At 58.8% G+C, this 13,742-nt stretch overlaps 3 protein-coding genes and 1 pseudogene across 3 annotated transcripts; all 4 read left to right on the forward strand.

Moving 5' to 3' along the window:
• The first annotated feature begins 1,008 nt into the window (after positions 1 to 1,008).
• LOC142600693 (feather keratin-like) lies at positions 1,009 to 1,315 on the forward strand (annotated as a pseudogene).
• Positions 1,316 to 4,336: 3,021 nt separating this feature from the next.
• LOC142600692 (feather keratin-like) lies at positions 4,337 to 4,642 on the forward strand. Its single transcript, XM_075747069.1, has one exon. It carries the CDS (start codon positions 4,337 to 4,339, stop codon positions 4,640 to 4,642), a length of 306 nt encoding a protein of 101 aa, XP_075603184.1.
• Positions 4,643 to 7,660: 3,018 nt separating this feature from the next.
• On the forward strand, positions 7,661 to 7,966 carry LOC142600694 (feather keratin-like). Its single transcript, XM_075747070.1, has one exon. It carries the CDS (start codon positions 7,661 to 7,663, stop codon positions 7,964 to 7,966), a length of 306 nt encoding a protein of 101 aa, XP_075603185.1.
• A 3,019-nt stretch (positions 7,967 to 10,985) lies between these two features.
• On the forward strand, positions 10,986 to 11,291 carry LOC142600695 (feather keratin-like). Its single transcript, XM_075747071.1, has one exon. The coding sequence runs from the start codon at positions 10,986 to 10,988 to the stop codon at positions 11,289 to 11,291; it is 306 nt and encodes a 101-aa protein (XP_075603186.1).
• The last annotated feature ends 2,451 nt before the right edge of the window (positions 11,292 to 13,742 follow it).

The raw sequence follows: 13,742 nt of genomic DNA on the forward strand, positions 1-13,742 counted from the left end.
CGAGTTCCAGCCAAAGCTCTCTGTTCCGCCAGGCTGGCCTTCTTCCCCGACGGCTCGTCTTTCGGCACGTGGGGACTCTATCGAACAGGGCGGGTATCTTCTGGAACCTTCCAACAGAAGCCAGCCCTCTAGCCCCCTCGCTACCAAAACCTTGCCACATAAACCCAATACAGCCAGCTACAACCTTAGGAGCCAGGGAGGCACCAAGACACCCAGAGAGCACACCCAAAGGGAAAGGCCAGGCCTTAACACAGGCTTAGCGAGCAGGGAGCGAGGGAGGGAGGGAGAGAATGCTGAGGAAGGGGCATGCCTCATGCCCAGCACACCTCCAAATCCCAGAGCAGCCTTCCAGGGCTGCGAGGGAATAGAGCCCCCTCTTCACAACGCACCCGCAAACCACCCCACATGAGTGCCGTGGGATGACCTCACTGATGACGCCCCACCTCTTCTATGCTTTGGCCGTGCCTGCCCAGGACTTTTACACGCACCTTCCATACAAATCCTCCCAAACACCTACTCTCACTTAAAAGCTGCCGCCAGGGCCAAGTGGACACATCCTCAAGGGGAGGACATGAAAAGGGAGCGTTGCAGGAAGGAAAACACACCCCACCTCATTACTGGCATGGTTGTGGCATGCAAGAACTGCTTGCTGAAAAATGCTGTCACGTGCAAAGGCTGTCTCTCACCCTCAGGCACTTGGGGACCAGCATAAAAGCCGGCCCAGTGCCTCTCTCCCTCACACACTTCTCCTGACGCCTTCTCCTACGCGGTCAACGAGGTGAGCACGAACCCCCTTCCCCTCCGTCTCCTGCCTCACCCGGCCCAGCTCTTCCAGCACGCTCGGCCCCCGGCCTCACCAGCCCTGACGCCTCCCCACCGCCACGCTCCCCACAGCCCCACACCACGCCTCCCCACTCCCTCGCCCTACTCACGCACCCCCTCCACGCACCCCCACGCCCCTACGCCTTCTCAACACCCTCTCTTCCAGGACCCCTCCACACCACAGACATGGCCTGCTACGACCTCTGCCGCCCCTGCGGACCCACCCCGCTGGCTAACAGCTGCAACGAGCCCTGTGTCAGGCAGTGCGAGGACTCCCGCGTCGTCATCCAGCCTACCCGCCGTGCTCGTCACCCTGCCCGGACCCATCCTCAGCTCCTTCCCCCAGAACACCGCCGTCGGATCCTCCTCATCGGCTGCCGTGGGCAACGTCCTCAGCTCCCAGGGAGTGCCCATCTCTGGCGGCTTCGGCTTCGGCTCCGGCTTCGGAGGCCTGGGCTGCTTCGGCGGCCTAAGAGGCTGCTACCCCTGCTAAGGGCCCTCGCCACCACCCCTAACACCAGCCACCCAGACCCTGGAAGCCAAGGCATGCACTGAGGACGCACCTCCGCGCCTTCCCTGGCACATGGACCTGCCATCCACGGCTCTGCCTTGCTCAAGGCACCAAGCAAGGAAGCAGGGAAGGGGCCAGCCTGGGCTGATGCGAACACGGCCCACGGACCTTCTCCTCTCCTCCCACTTCCTTCTCTGCATAGCCTCTTCTCTTGTGTCCACTACGCTCCGTGGCAACCAACTTCTCACAAGCCAAAGCCCACCACGGACCTCCGGTGTCCCACTCCCACGCTGGGACAGGAAGACCTCGGTGCTCTGGCTGGACCTACTGCACGCAAGGCACCTCGGCTGATGACCAAGGCTGACCTCCCTTCCACCTGGTGCTTCTGCTGTTTCACTATTTTTCCCCCCTCAATAAAGTTCTCCTGCATCTCAGCCTGACATGCTTCATTGCCCGTCTTTGGACACGCGCCAGCCCCTCAACGTCCTTCTTGTAGTGAGGGGCCCAAAACTGAACACAGTATTCCAGCTGCCGCCTCAGCAGTGCCGACTACAAGGGGACGATCGCTGCCCTAGTCCTGCTGGCCGCAGCTGTCTCTGATACAAGCCAGCATGTCGTTGGCCTCCCGGGCACACTGCTGGCTCATATGCAGCCCGCTGGCGACCAACACCCCCAGGTCCTTTTCCACCAGGCGGCTCTCCAGCCACTCTGCCCCAAGCCCGTAGCGATGCCTGGGGTTGCTGTGACCCAAGCGCAGGACCCGGCACTCAGCCTTGTTGAGCCTCATGCAGCTGGCCTCAGCCCATTGATCCAGCCTGTCCAGATCCCTCTCTAGAGCCTGCCTACCCTCAAGCACATCAACACTCCCCACCAACTTGGTGGTGTCTGCAAACCTACTGAGGGTGCACTCGATCCCCTCATCCAGATCATTAATGAAGCTATTCAAGAGCACTGGCCCCGCTACTGAGCCCTGAGGAACACCACTTATGACTGACCGCCAACTGGATTTCACTCCATTCGCCACACCTCCTTGGGCTCGGCCGTCCAGCCAGTTTTTGACCCAGCAAAGCATACGCCCGTCCAAGCCATGAGCAGCCAGGTTCTCCAGGAGAAGGCTGTGGCAAACAGCGTCAAAGGCTTTAATATTGTCCAGGTAGACAACATCCACAGCCTTTCCCTCACCCTCTAAGCGGGTCACCTTGTCATAGGAGGAGATCAGGAGAGTCAAGCAGGACCTGTCTTTCACGAACCCCTGCTGACTGCGCCTGGTCACCTGGTTGTCCTGAACTGTGCTGCATGGTGGCACTCAGGATGATCTGCTACGTAAACTTCCCCGCTACCAAAGTCAGACTGACCGGCCTCTAGTTCCCGCATCCTCCTGCCAGCCCTTCTTGTAGATAAGTGTCACATTTGCCAAGGTCCGGTCAACCGGGACCTCCCCGGTTAGCCAGGAGTGCCGAGAAGTGATGGAAAGGGGCTTGGGGAGCACTTCCACCAGCTCCCTCCGTCCCCTTGGGTGGATCCCATCTGGCCCCATAGACTTGTGTGTGTCTGCGTGGTGTCGCAGGTCGCTAACCATTTCTCCTTGGGTTCTGCGGGCTTCATTCTGCTCCCCGTTCCTGTCTTCCAGCTCAAGGGGCTGGGCACCGGGAGAAAAACTGGACTCAGCATTAAGAACTGAGGCAAAGAAAGACAGAAAGAAAGAAAGAACGAACAAACGAACAAACGAACCTCAACTTCTTCTTCATCCTTTGTCACTCTTGTTTTCCCCTGCATCCAATAAGGGATGCAGATCCTCCTTAGCCCTCCTATTGTTGCTATACCTATTGAAAGAAACATTGCTTTGTCTCTTCTACGGCAGTAGCCAGATAAAGTTGGAGTTGGGCTTTGGCCCTTCTCATTTTCTCCTTGCATAACCTCGACCACATCCTTGTAGTCCTCCCGAGTTGCCTGTCCCTTCTTCCACAAGGCGTAAACTCTCCTTTTTTTTACCCTGAGTTCCAGCCAAAGCTCTCTGTTCCGCCAGGCTGGCCTTCTTCCCCGACGGCTCGTCTTTCGGCACGTGGGGACTCTATCGAACAGGGCGGGTATCTTCTGGAACCTTCCAACAGAAGCCAGCCCTCTAGCCCCCTCGCTACCAAAACCTTGCCACATAAACCCAATACAGCCAGCTACAACCTTAGGAGCCAGGGAGGCACCAAGACACCCAGAGAGCACACGCAAAGGGAAAGGCCAGGCCTTAACACAGGCTTAGCGAGCAGGGAGCGAGGGAGGGAGGGAGAGAATGCTGTGGAAGGGGCATGCCTCATGCCCAGCACACCTCCAAATCCCAGAGCAGCCTTCCAGGGCTGCGAGGGAATAGAGCCCCCTCTTCACAACGCACCCGCAAACCACCCCACATGAGTGCCGTGGGATGACCTCACTGATGACGCCCCACCTCTTCTATGCTTTGGCCGGGCCTGCCCAGGACTTTTACACGCACCTTCCATACAAATCCTCCCAAATACCTACTCTCACTTAAAAGCTGCCGCCAGGGCCAAGTGGACACGTCCTCAAGGGGAGGACATGAAAAGGGAGCGTTGCAGGAAGGAAAACACACCCCACCTCATTACTGGCATGGTTGTGGCATGCAAGAACTGCTTGCTGAAAAATGCTGTCACGTGCAAAGGCTGTCTCTCACCCTCAGGCACTTGGGGACCAGCATAAAAGCCGGCCCAGTGCCTCTCTCCCTCACACACTTCTCCCGACGCCTTCTCCTACGCGGTCAACGAGGTGAGCACGAACCCCCTTCCCCTCCGTCTCCTGCCTCACCCTGGCCCAGCTCTTCCAGCACGCTCGGCCCCCGGCCTCACCAGCCCTGACGCCTCCCCACCGCCACGCTCCCCACAGCCCCACACCACGCCTTCCCACTCCCTCGCCCTACTCACGCACCCCCTCCACGCACCCCCACGCCCCTACGCCTTCTCAACACCCTCTCTTCCAGGACCCCTCCACACCACAGACATGGCCTGCTACGACCTCTGCCGCCCCTGCGGACCCACCCCGCTGGCTAACAGCTGCAACGAGCCCTGTGTCAGGCAGTGCGAGGACTCCCGCGTCGTCATCCAGCCACCCGCCGTGGTGGTCACCCTGCCCGGACCCATCCTCAGCTCCTTCCCCCAGAACACCGCCGTCGGATCCTCCTCATCGGCTGCCGTGGGCAACGTCCTCAGCTCCCAGGGAGTGCCCATCTCTGGTGGCTTCGGCCTCGGCTCCGGCTTCGGAGGCCTGGGCTGCTTCGGCGGCCTAAGAGGCTGCTACCCCTGCTAAGGGCCCTCGCCACCACCCCTAACACCAGCCACCCAGACCCTGGAAGCCAAGGCATGCATGCAGGACGCACCTCCGCGCCTTCCCTGGCACATGGACCTGCCATCCACGGCTCTGCCTTGCTCAAGGCACCAAGCAAGGAAGCAGGGAAGGGGCCAGCCTGGGCTGATGCGAACACGGCCCACGGACCTTCTCCTCTCCTCCCACTTCCTTCTCTGCATAGCCTCTTCTCTTGTGTCCACTACGCTCCGTGGCAACCAACTTCTCGCAAGCCAAAGCCCACCACGGACCTCCGGTGTCCCACTCCCACGCTGGGACAGGAAGACCTCGGTGCTCTGGCTGGACCTACTGCACGCAAGGCACCTCGGCTGATGACCAAGGCTGACCTCCCTTCCACCTGGTGCTTCTGCTGTTTCACTATTTTTCCCCCCTCAATAAAGTTCTCCTGCATCTCAGCCTGACATGCTTCATTGCCCGTCTTTGGACACGCGCCAGCCCCTCAACGTCCTTCTTGTAGTGAGGGGCCCAAAACTGAACACAGTATTCCAGCTGCCGCCTCAGCAGTGCCGACTACAAGGGGACGATCGCTGCCCTAGTCCTGCTGGCCGCGCTGTCTCTGATACAAGCCAGCATGTCGTTGGCCTCCCGGGCACACTGCTGGCTCATATGCAGCCCGCTGGCGACCAACACCCCCAGGTCCTTTTCCACCAGGCGGCTCTCCAGCCACTCTGCCCCAAGCCCGTAGCGATGCCTGGGGTTGCTGTGACCCAAGCGCAGGACCCGGCACTCAGCCTTGTTGAGCCTCATGCAGCTGGCCTCAGCCCATCGATCCAGCCTGTCCAGATCCCTCTCTAGAGCCTGCCTACCCTCAAGCACATCAACACTCCCCACCAACTTGGTGGTGTCTGCAAACCTACTGAGGGTGCACTCGACCCCCTCCTCCAGATCATTAATGAAGCTATTCAAGAGCACTGGCCCCGCTACTGAGCCCTGAGGAACACCACTTATGACTGACCGCCAACTGGATTTCACTCCATTCGCCACACCTCCTTGGGCTCGGCCGTCCAGCCAGTTTTTGACCCAGCAAAGCATACGCCCGTCCAAGCCATGAGCAGCCAGGTTCTCCAGGAGAAGGCTGTGGCAAACAGCGTCAAAGGCTTTAATATTGTCCAGGTAGACAACATCCACAGCCTTTCCCTCACCCTCTAAGCGGGTCACCTTGTCATAGGAGGAGATCAGGAGAGTCAAGCAGGACCTGTCTTTCACGAACCCCTGCTGACTGCGCCTGGTCACCTGGTTGTCCTGAATGTGCTGCATGGTGGCACTCAGGATGATCTGCTACGTAAACTTCCCTGCTACCAAAGTCAGACTGACCGGCCTCTAGTTCCCGCATCCTCCTGCCAGCCCTTCTTGTAGATAAGTGTCACATTTGCCAAGGTCCGGTCAACCGGGACCTCCCCGGTTAGCCAGGAGTGCCGAGAAGTGATGGAAAGTGGCTTGGTGAGCACTTCCACCAGCTCCCTCCGTCCCCTTGGGTGGATCCCATCTGGCCCCATAGACTTGTGTGTGTCTGCGTGGTGTCGCAGGTCGCTAACCATTTCTCCTTGGGTTCTGCGGGCTTCATTCTGCTCCCCGTTCCTGTCTTCCAGCTCAAGGGGCTGGGCACCGGGAGAAAAACTGGACTCAGCATTAAGAACTGAGGCAAAGAAAGACAGAAAGACAGAAAGAAAGAACGAACGAACGAACGAACCTCAACTTCTTCTTCATCCTTTGTCACTCTTGTTTTCCCCTGCATCCAATAAGGGATGCAGATCCTCCTTAGCCCTCCTATTGTTGCTATACCTATTGAAAGAAACATTGCTTTGTCTCTTCTACGGCAGTAGCCAGATAAAGTTGGAGTTGGGCTTTGGCCCTTCTCATTTTCTCCTTGCATAACCTCGACCACATCCTTGTAGTCCTCCCGAGTTGCCTGTCCCTTCTTCCACAAGGCGTAAACTCTCCTTTTTTTTACCCCGAGTTCCAGCCAAAGCTCTCTGTTCCGCCAGGCTGGCCTTCTTCCCCGACGGCTCGTCTTTCGGCACGTGGGGACTCTATCGAACAGGGCGGGTATCTTCTGGAACCTTCCAACAGAAGCCAGCCCTCTAGCCCCCTCGCTACCAAAACCTTGCCACATAAACCCAATACAGCCAGCTACAACCTTAGGAGCCAGGGAGGCACCAAGACACCCAGAGAGCACACCCAAAGGGAAAGGCCAGGCCTTAACACAGGCTTAGCGAGCAGGGAGCGAGGGAGGGAGGGAGAGAATGCTGTGGAAGGGGCATGCCTCATGCCCAGCACACCTCCAAATCCCAGAGCAGCCTTCCAGGGCTGCGAGGGAATAGAGCCCCCTCTTCACAACGCACCCGCAAACCACCCCACATGAGTGCCGTGGGATGACCTCACTGATGACGCCCCACCTCTTCTATGCTTTGGCCGTGCCTGCCCAGGACTTTTACACGCACCTTCCATACAAATCCTCCCAAATGCCTACTCTCACTTAAAAGCTGCCGCCAGGGCCAAGTGGACACGTCCTCAAGGGGAGGACATGAAAAGGGAGCGTTGCAGGAAGGAAAACACACCCCACCTCATTACTGGCATGGTTGTGGCATGCAAGAACTGCTTGCTGAAAAATGCTGTCACGTGCAAAGGCTGTCTCTCACCCTCAGGCACTTGGGGACCAGCATAAAAGCCGGCCCAGCGCCTCTCTCCCTCACACACTTCTCCTGACGCCTTCTCCTACGCGGTCAACGAGGTGAGCACGAACCCCCTTCCCCTCCGTCTCCTGCCTCACCTGGCCCAGCTCTTCCAGCACGCTCGGCCCCCGGCCTCACCAGCCCTGACGCCTCCCCACCGCCACGCTCCCCACAGCCCCACACCACGCCTCCCCACTCCCTCGCCCTACTCACGCACCCCCTCCACGCACCCCCACGCCCCTACGCCTTCTCAACACCCTCTCTTCCAGGACCCCTCCACACCACAGACATGGCCTGCTACGACCTCTGCCGCCCCTGCGGACCCACCCCGCTGGCTAACAGCTGCAACGAGCCCTGTGTCAGGCAGTGCGAGGACTCCCGCGTCGTCATCCAGCCACCCGCCGTGGTGGTCACCCTGCCCGGACCCATCCTCAGCTCCTTCCCCCAGAACACCGCCGTCGGATCCTCCTCATCGGCTGCCGTGGGCAACGTCCTCAGCTCCCAGGGAGTGCCCATCTCTGGTGGCTTCGGCCTCGGCTCCGGCTTCGGAGGCCTGGGCTGCTTCGGCGGCCTAAGAGGCTGCTACCCCTGCTAAGGGCCCTCGCCACCACCCCTAACACCAGCCACCCAGACCCTGGAAGCCAAGGCATGCACTGAGGACGCACCTCCGCGCCTTCCCTGGCACATGGACCTGCCATCCACGGCTCTGCCTTGCTCAAGGCACCAAGCAAGGAAGCAGGGAAGGGGCCAGCCTGGGCTGATGCGAACACGGCCCACGGACCTTCTCCTCTCCTCCCACTTCCTTCTCTGCATAGCCTCTTCTCTTGTGTCCACTACGCTCCGTGGCAACCAACTTCTCACAAGCCAAAGCCCACCACGGACCTCCGGTGTCCCACTCCCACGCTGGGACAGGAAGACCTCGGTGCTCTGGCTGGACCTACTGCACGCAAGGCACCTCGGCTGATGACCAAGGCTGACCTCCCTTCCACCTGGTGCTTCTGCTGTTTCACTATTTTTCCCCCCTCAATAAAGTTCTCCTGCATCTCAGCCTGACATGCTTCATTGCCCGTCTTTGGACACGCGCCAGCCCCTCAACGTCCTTCTTGTAGTGAGGGGCCCAAAACTGAACACAGTATTCCAGCTGCCGCCTCAGCAGTGCCAACTACAAGGGGACGATCGCTGCCCTGGTCCTGCTGGCCACACTGTCTCTGATACAAGCCAGCATGTCGTTGGCCTCCCGGGCACACTGCTGGCTCATATGCAGCCCGCTGGCGACCAACACCCCCAGGTCCTTTTCCACCAGGCGGCTCTCCAGCCACTCTGCCCCAAGCCCGTAGCGATGCCTGGGGTTGCTGTGACCCAAGCGCAGGACCCGGCACTCAGCCTTGTTGAGCCTCATGCAGCTAGCCTCAGCCCATTCGATCCAGCCTGTCCAGATCCCTCTCTAGAGCCTGCCTACCCTCAAGCACATCAACACTCCCCACCAACTTGGTGGTGTCTGCAAACCTACTGAGGGTGCACTCGATCCCCTCCTCCAGATCATTAATGAAGCTATTCAAGAGCACTGGCCCCGCTACTGAGCCCTGAGGAACACCACTTGTGACTGACCCCCAACTGGATTTCACTCCATTCGCCACACCTCCTTGGGCTCGGCCGTCCAGCCAGTTTTTGACCCAGCAAAGCGTACGCCCGTCCAAGCCATGAGCAGCCAGGTTCTCCAGGAGAAGGCTGTGGCAAACAGCGTCAAAGGCTTTAATATTGTCCAGGTAGACAACATCCACAGCCTTTCCCTCACCCTCTAAGCGGGTCACCTTGTCATAGGAGGAGATCAGGAGAGTCAAGCAGGACCTGTCTTTCACGAACCCCTGCTGACTGCGCCTGGTCACCTGGTTGTCCTGAATGTGCTGCATGGTGGCACTCAGGATGATCTGCTACTTCCCTGCTACCAAAAGTCAGACTGACCGGCCTCTAGTTCCCGCATCCTCCTGCCAGCCCTTCTTGTAGATAAGTGTCACATTTGCCAAGGTCCGGTCAACCGGGACCTCCCCGGTTAGCCAGGAGTGCTGAGAAGTGATGGAAAGTGGCTTGGGGAGCACTTCCACCAGCTCCCTCCGTCCCCTTGGGTGGATCCCATCTGGCCCCATAGACTTGTGTGTGTCTGCGTGGTGTCGCAGGTCGCTAACCATTTCTCCTTGGGTTCTGCGGGCTTCATTCTGCTCCCCGTTCCTGTCTTCCAGCTCAAGGGGCTGGGCACCGGGAGAAAAACTGGACTCAGCATTAAGAACTGAGGCAAAGAAAGACAGAAAGAAAGAAAGAAAGAACGAACGAACGAACGAAACGAACCTCAACTTCTTCTTCATCCTTTGTCACTCTTGTTTTCCCCTGCATCCAATAAAGGATGCAGATCCTCCTTAGCCCTCCTTTTGTTGCTATACCTATTGAAAGAAACATTGCTTTGTCTCTTCTACGGCAGTAGCCAGATAAAGTTGGAGTTGGGCTTTGGCCCTTCTCATTTTCTCCTTGCATAACCTCGACCACATCCTTGTAGTCCTCCCGAGTTGCCTGTCCCTTCTTCCACAAGGCGTAAACTCTCCTTTTTTTACCCCGAGTTCCAGCCAAAGCTCTCTGTTCCGCCAGGCTCGCCTTCTTCCCCGACGGCTCGTCTTTCGGCACGTGGGGACTCTATCGAACAGGGCGGGTATCTTCTGGAACCTTCCAACAGAAGCCAGCCCTCTAGCCCCCTCGCTACCAAAACCTTGCCACATAAACCCAATACAGCCAGCTACAACCTTAGAAGCCAGAGAGGCAACAAGACACCCAGAGAGCACACCCAAAGGGAAAGGCCAGGCCTTAACACAGGCTTAGCGAGCAGGGAGCGAGGGAGGGAGGGAGAGAATGCTGTGGAAGGGGCATGCCTCATGCCCAGCACACCTCCAAATCCCAGAGCAGCCTTCCAGGGCTGCGAGGGAATAGAGCCCCCTCTTCACAACGCACCCGCAAACCACCCCACATGAGTGCCGTGGGATGACCTCACTGATGACGCCCCACCTCTTCTATGCTTTGGCCGGGCCTGCCCAGGACTTTTACACGCACCTTCCATACAAATCCTCCCAAACACCTACTCTCACTTAAAAGCTGCCGCCAGGGCCAAGTGGACACGTCCTCAAGGGGAGGACATGAAAAGGGAGCGTTGCAGGAAGGAAAACACACCCCACCTCATTACTGGCATGGTTGTGGCATGCAAGAACTGCTTGCTGAAAAATGCTGTCACGTGCAAAGGCTGTCTCTCACCCTCAGGCACTTGGGGACCAGCATAAAAGCCGGCCCAGCGCCTCTCTCCCTCACACACTTCTCCTGACGCCTTCTCCTACGCGGTCAACGAGGTGAGCACGAACCCCCTTCCCCTCCGTCTCCTGCCTCACCCTGGCCCAGCTCTTCCAGCACGCTCGGCCCCCGGCCTCACCAGCCCTGACGCCTCCCCACCGCCACGCTCCCCACAGCCCCACACCACGCCGCCCCACTCCCTCGCCCTACTCACGCACCCCCTCCACGCACCCCCACGCCCCTACGCCTTCTCAACACCCTCTCTTCCAGGACCCCTCCACACCACAGACATGGCCTGCTACGACCTCTGCCGCCCCTGCGGACCCACCCCGCTGGCTAACAGCTGCAACGAGCCCTGTGTCAGGCAGTGCGAGGACTCCCGCGTCGTCATCCAGCCACCCGCCGTGCTCGTCACCCTGCCCGGACCCATCCTCAGCTCCTTCCCCCAGAACACCGCCGTCGGATCCTCCTCATCGGCTGCCGTGGGCAACGTCCTCAGCTCCCAGGGAGTGCCCATCTCTGGTGGCTTCGGCCTCGGCTCCGGCTTCGGAGGCCTGGGCTGCTTCGGCGGCCTAAGAGGCTGCTACCCCTGCTAAGGGCCCTCGCCACCACCCCTAACACCAGCCACCCAGACCCTGGAAGCCAAGGCATGCACTGAGGACGCACCTCCGCGCCTTCCCTGGCACATGGACCTGCCATCCACGGCTCTGCCTTGCTCAAGGCACCAAGCAAGGAAGCAGGGAAGGGGCCAGCCTGGGCTGATGCGAACACGGCCCACGGACCTTCTCCTCTCCTCCCACTTCCTTCTCTGCATAGCCTCTTCTCTTGTGTCCACTACGCTCCGTGGCAACCAACTTCTCACAAGCCAAAGCCCACCACGGACCTCCGGTGTCCCACTCCCACGCTGGGACAGGAAGACCTCGGTGCTCTGGCTGGACCTACTGCACGCAAGGCACCTCGGCTGATGACCAAGGCTGACCTCCCTTCCACCTGGTGCTTCTGCTGTTTCACTATTTTTCCCCCCTCAATAAAGTTCTCCTGCATCTCAGCCTGACATGCTTCATTGCCCGTCTTTGGACACGCGCCAGCCCCTCAACGTCCTTCTTGTAGTGAGGGGCCCAAAACTGAACACAGTATTCCAGCTGCCGCCTCAGCAGTGCCGACTACAAGGGGACGATCGCTGCCCTAGTCCTGCTGGCCGCGCTGTCTCTGATACAAGCCAGCATGTCGTTGGCCTCCCGGGCACACTGCTGGCTCATATGCAGCCCGCTGGCGACCAACACCCCCAGGTCCTTTTCCACCAGGCGGCTCTCCAGCCACTCTGCCCCAAGCCCGTAGCGATGCCTGGGGTTGCTGTGACCCAAGCGCAGGACCCGGCACTCAGCCTTGTTGAGCCTCATGCAGCTGGCCTCAGCCCATCGATCCAGCCTGTCCAGATCCCTCTCTAGAGCCTGCCTACCCTCAAGCACATCAACACTCCCCACCAACCTGGTGGTGTCTGCAAACCTACTGAGGGTGCACTCGATCCCCTCCTCCAGATCATTAATGAAGCTATTCAAAAGCACTGGCCCCGCTACTGAGCCCTGAGGAACACCACTTATGACTGACCGCCAACTGGATTTCACTCCATTCGCCACACCTCCTTGGGCCCGGCCGTCCAGCCAGGTTTTGACCCAGCAAAGCATACGCCCGTCCAAGCCATGAGCAGCCAGGTTCTCCAGGAGAAGGCTGTGGCAAACAGCGTCAAAGGCTTTAATATTGTCCAGGTAGACAACATCCACAGCCTTTCCCTCACCCTCTAAGCGGGTCACCTTGTCATAGGAGGAGATCAGGAGAGTCAAGCAGGACCTGTCTTTCACGAACCCCTGCTGACTGCGCCTGGTCACCTGGTTGTCCTGAATGTGCTGCATGGTGGCACTCAGGATGATCTGCTACGTAAACTTCCCTGCTACCAAAGTCAGACTGACCGGCCTCTAGTTCCCGCATCCTCCTGCCAGCCCTTCTTGTAGATAAGTGTCACATTTGCCAAGGTCCGGTCAACCGGGACCTCCCCGGTTAGCCAGGAGTGCCGAGAAGTGATGGAAAGTGGCTTGGTGAGCACTTCCACCAGCTCCCTCCGTCCCCTTGGGTGGATCCCATCTGGCCCCATAGACTTGTGTGTGTCTGCGTGGTGTCGCAGGTCGCTAACCATTTCTCCTTGGGTTCTGCGGGCTTCATTCTGCTCCCCGTTCCTGTCTTCCAGCTCAAGGGGCTGGGCACCGGGAGAAAAACTGGACTCAGCATTAAGAACTGAGGCAAAGAAAGACAGAAAGAAAGAAAGAAAGAACGAACGAACGAACAAACGAACCTCAACTTCTTCTTCATCCTTTGTCACTCTTGTTTTCCCCTGCATCCAATAAAGGATGCAGATCCTCCTTAGCCCTCCTTTTGTTGCTATACCTATTGAAAGAAACATTGCTTCGTCTCTTCTACGGCAGTAGCCAGATAAAGTTGGAGTTGGGCTTTGGCCCTTCTCATTTTCTCCTTGCATAACCTCGACCACATCCTTGTAGTCCTCCCGAGTTGCCTGTCCCTTCTTCCACAAGGCGTAAACTCTCCTTTTTTTACCCCGAGTTCCAGCCAAAGCTCTCTGTTCCGCCAGGCTCGCCTTCTTCCCCGACGGCTCGTCTTTCGGCACGTGGGGACTCTATCGAACAGGGCGGGTATCTTCTGGAACCTTCCAACAGAAGCCAGCCCTCTAGCCCCCTCGCTACCAAAACCTTGCCACATAAACCCAATACAGCCAGCTACAACCTTAGGAGCCAGGGAGGCACCAAGACACCCAGAGAGCACACCCAAAGGGAAAGGCCAGGCCTTAACACAGGCTTAGCGAGCAGGGAGCGAGGGAGGGAGGGAGAGAATGCTGAGGAAGGGGCATGCCTCATGCCCAGCACACCTCCAAATCCCAGACCAGCCTTCCAGGGCTGCGAGGGAATAGAGCCCCCTCTTCACAACGCACCCGCAAACCACCCCACATGAGTGCCGTGGGATGACCTCACTGATGACGC

Source organism: Balearica regulorum, chromosome 2, assembly GCF_011004875.1.
Source record: "Balearica regulorum gibbericeps isolate bBalReg1 chromosome 2, bBalReg1.pri, whole genome shotgun sequence".
NCBI classification, from domain to species: Eukaryota; Metazoa; Chordata; class Aves; order Gruiformes; family Gruidae; genus Balearica; species Balearica regulorum.

Bases quoted from the DNA above. Each gene is read 5' to 3' on its own strand.
- LOC142600692 (XM_075747069.1), top strand. From the start codon at position 4,337: ATGGCCTGCTACGACCTCTGCCGCCCCTGCGGACCCACCCCGCTGGCT.
- LOC142600694 (XM_075747070.1), top strand. From the start codon at position 7,661: ATGGCCTGCTACGACCTCTGCCGCCCCTGCGGACCCACCCCGCTGGCT.
- LOC142600695 (XM_075747071.1), top strand. From the start codon at position 10,986: ATGGCCTGCTACGACCTCTGCCGCCCCTGCGGACCCACCCCGCTGGCT.